Consider the following 18,990-nt stretch of genomic DNA (forward strand, 5'->3'; position numbering starts at 1 on the left):
AGAAGAAGAAGAAGAAGAAGAAGAAGAAGAAGAAGAAGAAGAAGAAGAAGAAGAAGAAGAAGAAGAAGAAGAAGAAGAAGAAGAAGAAGAAGAAAGGGGAGGAAGAGGAGGTGAGGGGAGAGAAGAAAAGAGGGGAAGGAGAGGAGGGAAGGAGAGGGAAAAGAAGAGGAAGAGGAGGAGGAAGGAGGAGAGGAAAAAAAGAGCAGAGCAGAGAACAGAGGAGAGGAGAGGAGAGGAGAGGAGAGGAGGGGAGGGGAGAGGAGGGGAAAAATAGCAAGGACATCCTACCCCCAGAGATCCATGAGTGGAGGGAGGCAGCGGGGAGAAGAGGGACTGGAGGCTAAAATGCAAGGTATTCTAAATTAAATTAAGAATGGATACTGAGGTGAAGTACAGAGCATACCGATTAGTTCTTCTGCACTGATATAGCAAGCACATAACCATGAGACTTTACATACCTATGATGATAAAAATTCAAAGCAGAGGACAGTGGTTAAGGATTCAAACTTCTGAGTCAGATAGACATGGATTCAAAAACCAGCTTTTGTATGTAACATTTGTGTAAACTTGGGGAAGTGCTTAACATTTTATCATTTGCAGAACAGATATACAAGGTGTGATCAAAATATATGGTTAATTTTTAAATTTGTAAAAATGTCTTACAGTAAAAGACACATTGCCATTAATCCCCATCAATTCAAACACACTTAGCTGATTATTCTTACTACCTCCTGAAGAAGTTCTGGAAGTCCTTTTTCGTGAATGTCACACGCCATTTAATGGAAAGACAGGCTCACAAAAACATTACAGTGTGTTCTTACCCACTTTATTCACTGGATCTGGCACCATTCTACTTCTGGCTCTCCCCCAAAGTCAAAATGACTATGAAAGGTGGATTTTTAAATCAGTTTAGGACTTCAAGGCAGGCCTAATAATACAAGTACAAACACATAAGAAAGAGGACTTCCAGAGTTGCTTTGGAAAGTGGCAAGAATGGTGAAATAAATGTGTTCAGAGTGTGGAGGGGAAGCATGTTAAGGGGAATTGATAGTAACATGTCTTTTAATATAATTTTTTTCAAAAATTAAATATTCACTATGTTTTAATCACACCTCATGATAATAGTACCTATTTAAGGACGTAGGTACATAACATTCAGCTTGTGCAAAATAACTGATAGAAATTTGTTGTTCACTATCATCATCAAAATCATCGTCTTTATTAATTTTCTTTCCCTACTCTTAGTCTGTCCTCCACAGTGCTAGAAATCCTAAACCCTCCTGCCTCTGCAGAGTTGATTCCATTAACTTTCCCCCAGGACTTCTCTGCCTCTGTAGGCTACAATGGCAACCCAGAGCACTCCACTGTGACAAATCCTTCCTTTGATTATATCAAACAAATATCGCACGTCCTTTCTATTGCCATCTGCCTGAAACTGGCAGACCTCGATCTCTTGATTGTTGTACCTGTTTATTCAACTCAAAATGTGATTTACATCTCCTACATTATTCCTGTATTTCCTTTTGTATTGAATCTAATATTTTCAAAGTCATAAGTGACATAGTACATTAAATCTAAATATCTCTTCATGGTCAGGATTTTCAGACTCTTAAATATACACCTTCCCTTTAAAATACAGTAGTCTTATCCATGAAGGATGGGTTCCAAGAGCCAGACCCCTAGTGGATGTTCAAAACTGTGTATAGTACAGATGTACTATACATCTTCCTATAGCTACATGCCTATGATAAAGTATAATTTATAAATTAGGCCCAGTCAGAGATTAATAATAATAATAGAACTGTTACAATGATATTCTGTAAGGAAAGCAAAACAATTATAATAATATACTCTACTAAACCCCTGGGCATACGGGACATTATTTAAAAAATACATGCATTGCAGAACCACAGAAGTTGTTCTGCTGAAATGTATACTAAATGGATATTGGGAGGGTGGCATATACAACATACATACATTGGACAAAGGGATGACTCATGTCCTGCATGAGATGGAGCAGGATGTCATAGGATTTCATCATGCTAGATGAGAGGATCCATAATTTAAAGCTTACAAATTATTTCTAGAATTTTCTATCTAATATTTTCAGAGTATAGCTGACCACCAATAATTTAAATCGTGAAAAGTAAATCTTCAAGTAAAGGGAGACTACCTTACTTTGAGTTGATAACTACTTTATTGATTCTCCTCATGTATCTTCTTTAACTCTTCCTATTTCTGAAAATTAGTTTCATTTGAAGATCTACTCTTGGTCAATGTCAACATTGTATTACCTTATGTAAGTAAGAGAAAGTTTAACAAGTAATTACAAGCTGTTAATAGGAAATTCCAATTAAATCTATACTTATGCCATATTGTAGTATTTAACTTTGAATTTCTAAGCGTATTGCATTTAAAAAATATAAAAAGCCTCTCTGAAAAATATTTGAAAGTTTCAGGAACTATTGACATTTAACTCTAAATCAAACATATTTTCACAGAAACTTAAATTGTATTAAGAAATGGCTTTTCTCCTTTAAATTTTTGAAACACTCACAGGAGATTGAATTTAATACTAACTGTGGTGATATTAAACCACTATGATATCACTCATCTAGTCCTGATTAGCCCAGACTATGCAAAGGAACTTTCTACACTCTTAAAAACATTGGTCCATAACTAGCAGTGATTTTGCCTTTCTGGGGACATTTTCTAATGTCTAGAGATATATATGGCTGTGATATTTCATTTTTGTTATCAGATGGGGAGAAGGCAGAAATGCTATTAAACATCCTGTAGTAAATAGCTCAGCCACCAGCAACAAAGAAGTATCTAACCACAGATGCCAGGATCACTGAGGTTTAGAAAAATTGATTAAAATTAAACTTTTTCCTTTTCTCATGATAAACAATTTTTAGTGTTTTTTTTTTTTATTAACTGGCATTTTAATTTAACATATTTGTGGAGTACAATTTGATGATCTGTCACAATACACAATGATCAAATCAGGGCAGCAAACATTTATACCCCTGTAAATATTTTCTAAACACACAATAATTGCACATACTTACGAAGTACAGTGTGATATTTCAATACATGTACACAGTATGTATTGATCAAATCCCAGTAAAGATAAAAAATTAGATAAATTATGACAATCTTCTCAATAATATATGGGTGTCATACTGGTGCTTACAATAAGTACATAAGAACACCTAAATATATGTATATCATGAAAACAATCAAAATTCACAAATTAAGTAGTAAATTTTCAGTTACATAAAAACTTAACCATTTTCTTAATATGAAAAACAAATTAAAAAAACCTTTTTAAGTGATTGCATTTTTCTAATGTTCTACCTTCAAAAATTTTAAAGATAATACTTTTTGTTTTGTTTTTTTTATTTTTGGCATCTATTTATTAGCACATACTGTTATACAGATTTAAAAGTTTTTTGGCAGATTTGTATGTGAACATAACACACTTGATCATTCTTATCCTCCATCCTTTGAAGAAAACTAACAAGAAAAAATCTTTAGAAATATTATTAGTAGAAAAATAAACCATAATTTAAAAATATGTGGCAAACTGCAACATCAGAATGTTCTGGCACAGAACAGATAAAACAAATACATAGTGAAAAGGGAGAGCTGATTGGTAGCTCTGTATTTCCCTAGAAATGTATGAGGAAGATGGTGTTCTGAATATAATGACAGATTCCAATTACCTAAGGTAGAACAAGATATCCCTAAATCTGAGAAAGAAAGCACAAAAAGCAATATGAAGAATCCTCTTAGAAATAGTCAATTCACAATTTATGAATCACCAAGAAACTTTTCTAGGATCTAATTTGTCTCTTGAGTGGGCCTCTTATGAGAAAAAAGATGCCTGGTATCAGGGGCTGACTTAAATAATGAAGCCAGATCTGTATCCCAATGAGAATGAATTCACTGTCAAACTGATATTTGCACCCACTCTGTTTTATCAGAGAGAGACAGTTCATCATTCTGGCTGAATCCATAACATCAGGTTCCTGAACCTCCCAAACTAGGGACAAAATACTTGCTCTATAATAATTTGTACTATTATATATTATATATATATATATATATATATATATATATTATATATATGAGATGGCGAAAATTGCAAAATTACTCAAAATATCATTGCCTTACTGACAATAGCAGATGCTGAGATAAGATTTAGTTTCCTATATTGTATACTGAGCCTCTACCATGGGTTTTCTGCATGATGTACAGAGACCTGGGAAAATTCAACTCACCGATGCTTTGTCCATCATCCCAGAATATCTGACCTTCAGCTTTCCCATCCTCATCTAAAGCAACAGTCAATCCCATAAAATTTTGTCGACTACCAAAAAAGAAAGAATCATTTTTCACTAGATTGTAGGTCATAAGAATGAGGATCAGCACCTGTTAAAAAATATTACCTATCCAGAAATAAAAGGAATAGATGAAATGTGCACAGGAGATAAAAATAGGTAAAATGAGATAAAATATAGAATTCTTAACAATGGAAAAGCATTTAAACTTTAATGAAATATTTGTTTTAATTTCAACTTTCAAAAATAAAATAAATTATACATAATTTGCACGTGTTACAAGTAATATGATGAGATATGGATTTCTTAGGAAAAAGACCCAGGAATAAAGAAAAGCGAGAGCTGATGGTAGCTTCCAAAACTTTATGGTTTAAAGAATAAAATCCAAAGTACTAGAGCTTAGCATTCAAGCTTGGCTTGAATTATTCTGGAGTAAGGCCATCAAACACAGCCTCCCCTTACCTGGAATAAGTGTTCATTGCAGCCTCTTGCCAAGGCAGAATGTAGCCTCCTCTGACATGAAGGTTGATGTGGTCGAGGGGAGCTTTCAGTATCTCCCAAACACCTGTAGATTTATGGCAGGATTCCTAGAAGGGAGCAAATCGGCAAAGGAATAGTGAGGGGTTAATGTATTAAGTAGGTGAATGCATTATTGCAAGTCCTTCCTTTCCAAGAAAGTACACTGGAAAACATTGTAAACTTGAAAAGAATGCCCCTGCTTTTCACTTTTGCCTAGGACTCTGAAAGCCTACACTTTTCTGTGTCTCCAGGAAAGGTGGGTGGTGAGCATCCATGCAGCATAGGTGCTCAAAGGTGTCAGTTTATGCTTGTGTGCATCCTTTCACTTACACAAACTTTTCCAAAGCTGAAAAGGTTGGCAATGATTTCCTTAGAAAATATATTCATAGACGTCAGGAGAAAGCTCTGGACACTTCTCTACCCTGCCTGGAATGATGTTTACTCTTACCGTGCTGTAGTCATACCACCAGGCTCTGGGAAAGTAAGCTCTGACCTCAAAAGTGTTCTGAAACAAAACCAACATGTCACCACGAACACTCCAATAATGCATTCATTTTAATTTTTAAAATCCTTTTTGTAGAATTAAGGTAGACAGAATTTACTTGGATGTCAAGAATGTGAGGGCTTTTATTGAAAAAGATTCTAGGAATTTCCTCTTCACATACACAGAAGAAGATTTTGAAAAGAAACCTATAAAAGGATACAAACTTCCGGAATGAGAAATCAATCAGCATTGTGAAATGTTTGTTAATAGAAATTTTGAAAGGAGAAACGGATTTCTTTTGGATACTCTAGAAAGTCATTTGTTTGAAAACAGTGAACTGGATGAGACACGTTGATCTTTAAAATAGTTTTCCTGTGGCTTTAAATTATGGGATTAGAGGGTCTGACCTAGAATGAAAAACTCACACTTTCCAGCACAGGGCTGACCAAGACGGCAGGGCCCAACATGAACTGACGGTCTATATCCCAAGTTGATCTGTCATCTGTAAACCTGAAGAAAATAAATATGAAAGATTCACCCATACCCTTCACTGTCACAGAGGGTTATTTTTAAGACAGCCCCAGACGTGCTGCCTGGGGAAAGAGGTTGTACTCACTCATGGAGAAGGGGTCGAACGACAGTGCTGCCCTCAGCGTGAGCTTTGTGCATCAGAGTGTAGAGATAAGGCAGCAGGGTGTACCTGGTTTGCAGGGCTTTTCTTGAGAACATCTCAAAGGTTGAATTCCAGGCTACGGGATCTTGTCTCTAAAAAGATAAGGTGTGTAACAGATCACTTCTGCTTCACTCCATTCTAGCAGTATCAGAAAAGGATCACCCAGCTTTCATTCCACATGAAGGTCACTCACTCCATCTCCCTTCATTTCTGACCTACTCTTCCCCACCCCTGCCACGTACAAATCTAGAGCTTGTTGCTCCTTCTCTTTATCTGTCATCCCCACATCCCCTGCATAGGTCTAGCGTTAACCCTGCACATGTGTGGAAAAGCAAGTCTCCACCCAGCACTGATATATCTCTGATGGAAGTAAAACACAAGTTTAAAATTCCTAAAGACAAATGGGGGGATTCTTATAGCCTAGCTCCATGGAGGAGTTATAAAGACTTCTCTCTTCTGGTTACTTGTCTCCAAGAAATGAAGAAAATATATTCTTAAAAGGTATTTATAATTCTGTGGTTCTGAAGGTTGTGCGTTTTCCACAAAATAAAGGTCCTGGTGATTTTGATGATTGTTTTTGGTATAATTATGATACCTTCATGACTTAAAAATAAGCCACTCTCTGAGGCCACAAAAGACCTGTAGCTTGAACAACAGCAACCTCACCCTGGTCCCGATGGTGTTGTGGTTCCGGGAAAATGGATAAAAGGCCCCCAGTTGCATCCAGCGAATACACATCTCATATTCGGCATCTCCAGAGAACCCACAGATGTCTGCTCCTGTCTGGTATGACACAACATCAGGACATGAGTGGGGTGTAGGCACAATGAAATCTGACCGGGTAGTTAGAAACGGCCTCACTATGACTTACATAAGGAATTCCGAAGAGACTGAACTCCATCATGCCTGCAATGAGACAGTAGGGATGGTTTAGACAAGCCCTGTGAGGAGAGGGAAGGCTTTCCCTTTCCCTGTTCCTTTCCACATTAGCAAGCCTGGGCCATGCGTAAGGAAAACACTGAAAGATGAGTATGAATTAAAACTCACACTCTTAGAGAACTCAACTCTTCGCATCTTACTGTTCACCTAGATGATAGTCTAGACATATCCAGTGTAACCAAAGAACACACTCCAGTACCCACGCCACAACCGTCAGAGGACCCCAGAGGCCCACATACCAATGATCGATTTCCCCAGCTGGTCCCACGCGGCCGTGTTGTCCCCCAGCCAGTGTCCTGCCCAGCGGCCGGAAGAGGGGAATGTGGAGCGGGTGATGACGATTCCTCGCTGTCCTGTCACCTCCTGCACAGCTCTGGTTGGAGGAGAATAAGGAGGTAAATTTGAGGATGGACAGGGAGCAGCTGCAGCTTGACCATGAGGCAGCTGAGCTGTTCCATTCAGAGTTAGGGAACTGTTTTCTGAAAAGGACCGGTCATCTAAAAGGGACGCTAAGAATCCCAACCAACTTCACAGTAGGTCTGTGGAAGAGGGATTTCTGCACCTAGAATGTGGATTAATTTTTAAATAAGTTTTTTTTATCTCTGTGGAGGTTAAGAGGAGGGATAGGGGTAAGGGACAAGTCCCATGCCCCAGGTCACACTGGTCACTTTCATGTATTCCATCTCACAGGAAGTTTCCTTGTATCACCCTCCTCTTTGTTAGGAAACTAAGGCTCAGAGAAGTCAGATAATTCACAAAGACAGTTTAAAGAGCAAGGAAGCAAACCTGGGGTCCACCTAACAGTATATATGGTATCCCTTTTTGATAAAACTCATTCTACTACGCCATATCTCAAAGAACAGGATATGTTTTGCACACACAGGCAAATACACATTAAAAGATCATCAAATAGCTCTCAAAAGAAGATGAATCTTCTGAGAAATTTTCTTAAAAGTATGTGAGAAAAATCAGTGAAAGGAAAAGTCTATTAACAATCCTAATATGTTTGCAATCCAAAAAATAAAGAAAGCACCACAAACAAGTATACACCCACATGAATTATTCAAAATAAGATGTCAGTGAAAGAAGCTACTTACTGGAGTAAAAACTAACCCATTTGGGTCATTTCCAGTATTTCATACCAAAATAAATTCAAAATGGACAGAAATACACATACAATTTATTGAAATTGCATATTTGTATATCTGTATATATCCCATACATACAAGGAAAAAGTGGCCCATAGAAAATGTTGCCAAGCAGACTTAGTAGATAGGGACTTTTAATTAGCTACAATAAATATGTTCAAAGAGCTAAAAGAAAGCATATCTAAAAACTGAAAGGAAAGTATGATTATGTTGCATCAATAAATAGAAAATATTGCCAAGCATGGTGGCACACGCCTGTAATTCCACTGGTACTTGGGAGGCTGAGGCAGGAGGATCGTTGTGAATTCAAAACCAGCCTGGGCTACAAAGTGAGCTCAAGGCCAGCCTGAATTGCATAGGGAGACCCTGTCTCAAAAAAATTTTTTAAAGAAAATATTAATAAAAAATTAAAAACTACTAACAATCCAAATAGAAATTTCGGAGTTGAAAAATACAATAAATGAAATTAAAATTTATTGAAGGAAAGGATGCAGTTTCTGATTTGGTTGGTAGAGAAAAAGAACCAGCGAACTAAAGACAGCAAAATAGAGATGAGCCTGTGTAAGGAGCAGAAAGTACAGAAAAATGGACAGTGCTTCAGAGACTTGTGGGACAGTATCAAGTGTAACAACATAGATTCTGTGAGGCTCAGAAGGAGAAAAGGGACAGAAATATATTCAAAGAAATAAAAGCAAAAAGTTTATACACGGAAAACTATAAATTATTATTGACAGAAAATCTAAGTAAATAGAAAGACATCTCACATTAGTGGATTAGAAGATTTAATACTATTAAGATAGCAATACTTTTCCAAATTGATCTGTAGATTCACTGTAATCCCTACCAAAATCCCTATTGAATAAAAGTAAAGATTCATGCCTTATTAATTAGAACTGTATATTAATATGTAAAGATAGACATGGAGATCAATGGAAAAGAATTAAAAGTCCATAAATGACCTCTCTTATTGTTGGTGATTTTTCAGAAAGTATAAGAACAATTTAAATTAAATATTTTCCAGAAAGTACAAAGACAATTGAAAAGAATGGTCTTTTCAATGAACTAAGATAATTGTATATCCAAATGCAAAAGAACTCCTACTTCACACCATAAATCAGATAAAAGCTAATTCAGAATGGATCACAGATCTTGGTGTAATAACTAGGACTATAATGTTTATAAATTTTTATGATTTTGATGCATCATGCAATAGTTTTTTATCTATGATACCAACAGCACACATGACAAAAAGTGAGAAATGGAATAAAGACATTCAATTTCTTCTTCTTTCCTTGAATATTTATGTGCCAGACAAATACCAACAAATAAGAAGGAATTAGCCAGGCATGGTGCACATGCCTGTAATCTAGCACTCAGGAGGCTGAACAAGGAGGATGGCTGAAATTTCGAGACCAGCGTGGGTTACATAGTGAGTTGAAGACCAGCCTGAACTACACAGCAAGACCTTATCTCAAAAACAGAGAGAGAGAGGACTTAGACAATCATACAAAATTGACTGAAAAAAGCTTTGAAATTTCCTCAAAATTAAAAAAAAAAATCTGTTTCAAAGAACATCATCACAGAAGTGAAAAGACCATCTACAGAAGAAGAGAAAAACTGCAAATCATCTATCTAACAAGAAATTAGTATCTAGACTATGTAAGCAATTTTTGCCATTCAATAATAAAGACAACTTCAAAGCAAAATATTTGAACAAACATTTCTGCCAAGATGTTAAGCAAATAGCCATTAAGCACATGCAGAAATGCACACCTGTAACTGTTATTCAGGATATGAAGTGAAGGCAACAACTAGATATACTTCAGACCCGATAGACTGTCTTGAGACAAAAAGATCAATAATACCAAAAGTTGGCAAATATGCAAGGAAAGAGATGGGGATATAGCTCAGCAGCACAGCACCTGCCTGGCAAGCGCAAGATCCTGAGTTTGATTCCCAGTACCAGAAAAAAAAGAAAGAAAGAAAAGAAGGCAAGGAAACTGCAACTCTCATACATTGCGGACAGGACTACTAAATGATATTTTTCAATGTAAAACTCCTTAGAAACAGTATGCTATTTCTTTAACATATTAAAAATACAGTTATCAGTTAAAGCCTACTCCATGATATGTATTCAAGGGAAAGGAAGCATACTTTCTCTCAAAATCTTTCAATTGATGTTCACAGCATCTCTATTCATAATAGTCAAAAAGTGGAAATAATGTAAATGTTCACCAACTGATGGATAGATAAACAAAATATATGTATAGAATGGAATATTATTCATTAGCAATAAGGACCAAAGTGCTGAGACATGCTATAATGTAATATAAGTGAACCTGAAAATACTGCACCAAGTGAAAGAAGCCAGTCACAAAAGACCATATATTATATAATAAAAGCCATTCCTAAAACACCATGCATAGAATAGACAATGCACAAGGCAGAGGTAGATTAGTGGTAAGGGAATCAGGAGAAGGGAAAAGGGTAGGAATGACTGCTAATGAGTCAAAGTTTTCCTTCAGTAGTGATGAAAACCTTCTAACATTTTATTTTCATGATGACTGCACAACACAACAGCATGAATATCCTGTAGCATCACCTAATTAATCACTTTCAATAGGTACATTTAACAACTTAAATGAAACATGCATTCAGAGGTATTGTGGTTGGGCAATGAGATCTGATATTTTGAAGTTCATCTGCTTCTCTGGCCTCAGGTAGGTATCAGCACAATACAAATACAAAGTAACAATGTAGCAAGTTGCCTTTGCTGTCAGTGATGATGACACTTACTCATAGGTGGGCCTGGTCTGGGACCACCCATACAGGCTGTGCACGTCGTAGTGTCGCACCCGGGAGCCATCTGGAAGGATCTGCTCACTCTCCATGCACAGGGTCTTACTGCTCAGGCCTTTGTCCCTAGATTCCAAAACTGAGGGCAAATACTGAGTTATTTCCCAATCAGGATATGAATGCTTGCTAGAGATGACCACCATTTTGGCGTTTCTCTATTTCAGTCATCAACTTTATTATCAACTTTGATTTCTTAAGCTGTTTCACACAAAGGCAATATCTTTTGACTTAATAACCACTAAAGGGTCAGAAACAACTAAGGGCTGGGAAAAGCATTCTTTGCTCCAGCTCTAACTGAATTGAGTGCAGTCATAGCCCATTGCTCACTGGGACAAACTCCTTTGTCGTTAAGACTGTATCTTCCACTAGATGGTACTGTTCTCAAGGGAATAAATCTTGCTTCCATCAATTTTGTGTAATTGTCTAAGTCTCTGTTTTGTCAGCATTTGCCCAGCACATGAATTTTAAAGAGGAGGAGGAAATGAAAAAATTAAGGAAGGAAAGAAGGAATAACTAAGCAATGTGCTCCATATCAGTGATCCAGATTCTAGATTCAGTTTCACAAATTCACAAGCACAGAGCTCTTAGGAATTCATTTGCTCCCTTTTCCTCTGTAACATAGAAGGATTCCATTTTCTGTCATCCCAATATCCTCCTTCTGTTTATAATACAGTAGAGCCAAAGTGTTTCATTCATGAAGTGTTTGTGAACATAGGCAGAATGTTCAGGGTTTAGATTTTCATTCTCTAAAGTAACTCCCTGGTCAGGGGGTATGTGTAGGGAATTAGTTAAATTTTTGTGATCAGTTCATGGTTATCAATATAATCAAATGTATCACTTAGGTTCTTTTATACCACATTATGTCATTGCATCATTTTCTATACTTGATTAGTAATTTATTAATTTGTCCTTACCCAAGGTTACTCTGTTTGAGATTTTATGTCGTGTTGAAACTATGCTCTCCCCCCAGAAATTGGCTCCATTTGACAGTAAAAGGAAAACCTATGGGTTTTAAAGCAGGGAAGTAATTTGATAAAATAAATAAAATTTTACATACGTGGCATGTAGGGTGGGTTATTGAGAATTTCACTGCGGCAACCCTCAACAGATCCATCCACAAAGTTTGATGGTTCATTCATATCCTGCAATAAGTTAACATAACAGATCCCATCATGTTGAGGGAAGTATCTTCTTAGCTGTGAATCTTAAAGGTGATTGTGCTATTCTGAAGCCCTCCCCTCAGGTGGGGGCTCAGTGCCTTCTGTTGAAAGCCTGGCATTGATCAAAATGCCTGTAAGAATCCATGTCACTTTAAGTGGACTATTAAACCCCTTCCAGCTTCCTTGGCATTTTTAAATATATGATGAATGTGTCATAATGACAAAATATTGTGATAATGCTGATGCAGGACTTAAGGAAATCTCTAATTCATCTCCCTCCACACGAGGAGCCTGCCTGTTTTTCTAGCCACAGATTATTCACTTTATAGCTGTAGGAAGTGGTCACTATGATCTTTGTCTTCCCTTCTTTAACCCAAAAGCTTGAATTAATTCTGACATTGGCATAGGCCAACCACAAGGTGAGGTATCTTATTTTCTGCTATAGGTACATTCCAGAAAAGCTGTATGTAACTCAAGAAACAAGTCTGAAAATAAAATCATGCATTGAGGAATTTACAATCTAATTGCAAGAGGTAGAGGCCCTCAAGAAAATACTCTCTGTATACTTTACCAATAGGTAAGTTAAAATTTTGTACTCTCTTAACTAGGACATACCAAAGGCAAAGGTAAATATTAAGGGTTATGTATTCTGAGTTACCCAGTTACAGCATTCTCTCTATTAGAACAAACACCCAACAGTAATTAAAATCTCTTATTTCCTGAAGATATCTAAATCTCTTCTTTGTCTGATTTGCCTGTTTGGATTAATATGTGTCATTTTACATGTCTACTCTGTACCTATCTGTCCTGAAGGTTCAAGTGTCCAGGAAGGCCCCAGGGCAGCCAGTGGGTTTATAGTTTGTCTCTGGGTGAATTACCAGCTTCCTTCAGCCTGACCCAGACCTGAGCAGGTCTCCATGGCTTCCCTGGAATTTGCTTAAGAATTTAGGCAACTGTGTGCCAGAGAAGATGTTAATGACACTGATATGCTTCCCATCCCTAGAAAACACAAATAGAGGAACTGCCCTTGGACTCCTGTCCAAAGACGTCTCAGGAAGCCCTGCTTTGGGACAATGAACACAAATAACATACAGCTGAACAAGACTTTAAGCCTTAGCGTAGTCTGTTCCAGGCCTAAGCCAACCATCTTAGCTCTCAGATTCATGCCTTGCCTGCTTCCGGTTCTGCCTTGAACTGCAGGATGGACTTCTAGCCTTTGGGTAGACTTGCCCAATGAGAGGCACTGGGAAGAGATTGAAGTGTTGGTGGTAAGAGGTGCCGAGAACCTCTCCATCTCCTTCGTGCTTTGGCATTGCCAGCAGTGGTTCTTCTTGATGAGCTACAGCTTCCACAAGACAGAGCATCCCTGGGCAGACCCACAATAATCTGACTGTGGTCCCAGCACCTAGGTTCTGTAAAGGTTTTCCTCCACCCCCAACTCCTGGCTTTGCAAGTCTCTGAGCCACCTCCCCATGTTTTGACACTTCCAGAGATCAACAACTGAGGAGCACTTACAATCCACAACCCATCGAACTTCAAGCTCTTCTCTGGTTCTCGAGGATTTGCATAGAGCTCTTGTATCTCATTCTTCCACCACGCAGTTGTGCTATTACGAAAGAAGTCAGGAAAAGCAACACGGGCCCGGTACAGCTGCAAGAGTAACACATACTCTCGTGGGGTCTCCACCCATCCAAGAAAGCTTGTCCTGGGGCTAGGAAGGGAAGATAAGCAGCTATCTGTGTCTACCAGCTCAGTCTCTGATCTAACCTCTGTTGGTCACTGCTGCAGAATTTACAGTGAACACAGATTTAGAGGAAGGCTGCTTGCACTCTTAATTTTCTTAGAAAAATGTTCTGTAGTTTTAAATTCCCTCTTAAATGTGGAACTTATTTCATCACTAGACTTTCAATTATGGGACCTGGAAAATTAACAATCAATATGAAGCAATCAAACTTAAAAAATAACAATTTTCCTAGACGGGCCAACTGCATGAAAAAGGGTTCATCATCCAGGGAGAAGCTAGCTGCACAGCAGGGAGGTTGGTAGAAGCAGGCTGATGTGGAGGCAGTGGCTGACACCGAGACCTTTGCCTTTTTCCACTGGCTGGTATATTTGGGGGTATCTAGGTAATTTGCTAAACTCCAGCAGAGCCTTCCAGTGCAAATATTCTAGATTTTGCTTCATTATTTTTCAAGCAACAGTTGTTTCAAATCACAATCCATTGGAGGAATGTATGTGAGGGACTTCACTGATGACTTCTTCCTATAAATATTTCCATTTTAGTTGTTGGGTTTTTCATTTTAAGAACATTGGGTTGGATTTTAAGATCACCTTCTACCAAAAATGATCAGCAGATGAGCACACTTGCTTTGGAGCTACTTGAGCAGAGGATATGCTACTTATCACCTGGGTAAAATACATCAGTATTCAGATATTTAGGACAATGCAGGCAAAAATTTATGTAAACTGTACCTTAACCTGAGTCTCGTGGTCAATGGACTCATCTATGTTGACATTGGGCAGCTCTGGCCAAACCTAGAGAAAAAGAAGAAAAACTGAAACCTTCCAAAGTCATTGCATATAGGCCATGAGAGGTTTCTTATGCTAGACTTGATGACAAATATCTCCACAGAATGGAAGGATATCTTTATCATAAATTAAACTGTTAAAGTAGAATGCACAAAATTTTGCTTGGTGCAAGTAGGTTGCATCTCTTGATTCATTCTGTTACTTTTTGATAATTTTATATTTTGAACTTAATAATATCTCTTCTGAAAAATCTTATGTATGTCTCTTCTGAAAAATCTCTTAAATGCTTTCTCAATTCTCTGATTTGCCTTTTACTTTTGTCTACAACAAAATTCTTTTTTTAAATAATAAATGTGAAACACAACTCTAAAAAATAAGATTAGGGGCTGGGGATTTAGCTCAGTGGCACAGCGCCTGCCTGGCAAGTGCAAGGTCATGAGTTCGATTCCTGGTACCAGAAAAAAACAACAAAAAATAGATTAATATGCATTCACAGACCGTACACTTAGTTCCAACACTTTTAAGAAATATCACAGCTTACTGAAGCCCGTAAGTATATGTAACATCTAAAAGTTCATAGTATCAGCTAGTTTTGTCTGTGATTAGTAAGATATTGAATATGTATTATATATATTCAACAACATATATATATATGTTGTTAATCAGAAAATATTATGGAGCACTTACTCTACACCAAGCACTCTACTAGGATTTATCTCTGCTGAGATTTAATTCAGAAATGGTGCTTTTTTCTTACCATTCACAGATATTTGGTACATAAGTACTATACTGTGTGCTGCGCTCCTGGAGGGCAATGACACAGACATAAGCAAAAATGGAAAAGCTGAGACAGTTATTGAGTGATGCACAAGAGATGAGTTTTGAGTTGTTCTTGAGGAGAAGATATTATCTAGGTAAAGTGAGAAGGCAATGTGCAAAGTGGGCAGAGCACATAGTGGTAGCTTACTGGAATTAAGCAAAAGCATTTGAATCTAGGTTAAGAGGTACTATCATCCACGGTGCAGAAGTCTATTTCAAATACTATTGCTACAAGTCAGGCACATGTGGATGAGGACTGAGGAGTCCAAGTGACAAGAGAACGGAGGTGTATAAGACTTAGTGACTCATTTAGATACAAGGTTGACTACTCATCATAGGTCAAAGGAGAATACTTGTTTTAAATTTAGGTGTCTGAAAAGCACAGATTTCAGAGTCACTCTCTGAGAGGTTCTTCATGTTTGTTAAATGGCTAGCTAGAACACATAAATAGTGAGGCTATCAGAATATTTTCAGGCTATAACATTGCACTCAATCTTTTAGAAAATCAGATCTGTAACCCTTGTCTTATTAGTGTTTATTGAACTAATCAACATCAGATACTCCTTTACTCTCATAATTTATTGCCATGCATATTTTCCAACATTTATTGAAAACATCTTTTAGTAAAGATTTTGATTAATTATAGACACTTTCCCCAAGCCTTACCTTTCCCCATACAATGTCATTGGTGTCAGGCCATTTGATGAACACGTTGTCTTCCTGTCCTCTTGTGAATGTGAGATAATGTGTCTCATTGCCAGAAATGGCTGGGTCCTACAGTGAAAGTGTTTAAAATAGAGAAAGTGAGATGGTTTTAAACATCTCCGAGGATATTTCTCTCAATAAATATGATAATTCATAATATAGAAATAAATAAATATTCCTGGATAATTTGATTTACACCTATGGCGTATTACCTTAACCAACTGAAATGTGAAGTTGTCATTGGCACCCAAAATAAGATACATGACCCTTACGAAGCACAATCTTTTTCAAAGGCATTAAGAATCTGACAACAAATAATGGAGTCTTTCTATACTATAGAAAGTAACCATCTAGAGCTTAATTAATGAAATGGAAAAACTCCTGTAGCAACTGAAATATGACATGATATAACTGATTCTTCCAATAACATAGAAATATATTTTAAGTGAGAGTGTGTTCAGAGGTAAAAGAATATACTGACTTTCTCTCTAAAATTCTTGAGAAAAAAACTGCTAATGTTTGAAAACAACCCCTAGAACTAAACTAGTTTAATAAGACATTGCCCTCAAGCAGAGAGAGCAAATTTATTGCATTTCAAGAACAAAATACCAATAGTCCTTAGAAAATGAAACTTTTTTATTCTATTCTGTGGCCCAAGTTGCTCATCTAAAAGTGCCTATCTTGTATATCCTATCACATACCTACCCTAAATCCCCCTACAATATTATGCTACTTCATAATTGTCATACAAATTAGCACTATCTGAAATTATGTGTTTAATATCTGTATATCAGTTGTTTTTATCCAGTAGAATAAACATCATTTCAGGAAAGAAGACAATGGCTTACTCATTAATTTAAACTACACACACACATACACACAATATCTAGAACAGTGATTTTCAAATGACCAGTATTAGTAAATCCTTGAATTAATGAACAAACAATAAACCATGCTCTAATTTTGGAAGTTAGAAGAAAGAAAGTATCTGCAGCTAACTACTTCCATATTTATCAAGATATAGCTTTTAATTCAAAATAATAAGTCGGTTTTCTGGATCTTCACCCAGTTGTTTGTGAGCATAGTAAATGAGAAATAAGTTCTCTGGGGTTCACCATTGCTGAGTGATGATACAACCTAAGGATTTCGAACCTCCTGAGGAGAGATGAGTGAAAGTAAAGATGTAGCTATTCTTTCTAAGGCGTAATTTGCATCAGTGAGACACTTTTTTATACATATTCAGTGTTTCTGCCACAGCTCTTCTCACTCTACTAACATAATTACATTCTACTAGTGAATTACACTCCAGTCATACTTAGCTAAGAAAAATAAATACAGTATCTCAAAGCATTGTCTTTTAAAAGCCATTTTCAACTGTTCTTTACTTGGCTATTTCAAACTTTAAATCTAATTATAGATTCATAAGAAATCACCGAAAATGTACAGGAAGATTTCTGGTACCCTTTATCTGGTTCCTTTCTGTGTTATTATTTTTGAATGATAAATATGGCAACCAAAAAGGGCATCTAATCAGCCTGAATACCTACCAGAATGAGAATAAATCTCATGCCATTTTTCTTCATTTGCTCAATCAGGAGACCAAGGTTTTGAAAGCTGGGGCTGAGGGTGAAGTCCAGCTTCCGGTCCATGTAATCAATGTCTACATGTTGGACATCCTATGGGAAGGAGCAAGCAAGATCCCCAGGACCCTGCAGCAGTAACTGTTCTGCCAGACTCCAGACACTGCTGCATACCCAGGACCCAGAGTTCTCTTCATTTCTCATCTCACTGCTCCCCTACACCAACCTTTCAATTCTGCTCATTGAAATTGCTTTCTGTTTCTGCTCTCCACTCACCATCCCAATTCTCCCTTCTGTTTGCCCACCTGGAACTCTCCCCTTTCTCTCCCTTAATTCATGTCCTCTTTCTCTTTAAATCTCAAACTTGTGAGCCCATCCAACCACTTGTTGACATGTTCGTGCATAGAATGGGAGACTCTCTCAAGAAACAAACAAGGTTGCATATATAGATTTCTTTTCTTTACAGTAGCTTACTGAAATTATTCATTTTAGAGCTATATTATTTTATAGCTTTCTAGAATATATAAAGAATTCTCTTTTTGCACAGAACCAAACCAGGTTGCTGCACATGAAACTCACTCAATCCAGGTTTGCTGAATGACAGAGAACAAAGTGAATATTAGAGTGAAAAAAGGAAACGTTAGGCTGAAGATGATAATCATTTATATTGCCTTGGGCTCTAGGTAAAACTTGTTTGGAGAAAGAGAGACTTATGCATAAGCCAAAACTTGAACAAGAATGAATTAGCATATTATTAGCATAGGTTACTTTAATAAGCTAGATGTATGGGTTTTTGTTCATGTACTTTTCCTGTATTTTCTCATTTCTGTTGAATAAGTATGTAATAAGAGCATGTCAAAGTATCTCCTATGAGCCTATCATAGCACCTTGTTTTCATCTTCTAATCATTAATTATCACCCACAGTCTCAGGAAGTAAACTAAGAGAGGAGCATTCTATTTGGGCAATTCTGCTTGTTGACAATTGACTATACTTCTCAGGGCTTTTCTAGGGAACTAGACTGCATAGAAGCATATGTGGGTAGGTGTGTTAGAGAAAATGAAGGTTTCTTTCTAAGTGTTCCTTTTCATATTGTCATTTTATGGCCATCTCTCCAAGTTCCCCACTTCCTTAAACCCAGCTGTGGCTACTGCAGAATATCACAGTAAGAGGGAGTGAGTGCCTATATCCTCTTTCTACCAACCACTGAAGGGATTATGCAACTCTTAGTTT

At 37.1% G+C, this 18,990-nt stretch overlaps 1 protein-coding gene across 1 annotated transcript in view; it reads right to left on the reverse strand.

Moving 5' to 3' along the window:
- Nucleotides 1–18,990, reverse strand: part of Mgam2 (maltase-glucoamylase 2 (putative)) — an 83,485-nt gene that overhangs the window by 11,092 nt on the left and 53,403 nt on the right. The window contains 14 exon segments of the mRNA XM_013505002.1: nt 4,287–4,375; nt 4,809–4,933; nt 5,314–5,370; nt 5,775–5,859; nt 5,966–6,114; nt 6,689–6,805; nt 6,894–6,928; nt 7,201–7,334; nt 10,906–11,044; nt 12,023–12,107; nt 13,641–13,775; nt 14,598–14,660; nt 16,140–16,247; nt 17,726–17,854. Of these exon segments, the coding sequence (XP_013360456.1) occupies nt 4,287–4,375; nt 4,809–4,933; nt 5,314–5,370; nt 5,775–5,859; nt 5,966–6,114; nt 6,689–6,805; nt 6,894–6,928; nt 7,201–7,334; nt 10,906–11,044; nt 12,023–12,107; nt 13,641–13,775; nt 14,598–14,660; nt 16,140–16,247; nt 17,726–17,854 (1,450 nt within the window).

This window comes from Chinchilla lanigera, unplaced genomic scaffold, assembly GCF_000276665.1.
Source record: "Chinchilla lanigera isolate Chin_1 unplaced genomic scaffold, ChiLan1.0 scaffold00093, whole genome shotgun sequence".
Classification (NCBI taxonomy): domain Eukaryota; kingdom Metazoa; phylum Chordata; class Mammalia; order Rodentia; family Chinchillidae; genus Chinchilla; species Chinchilla lanigera.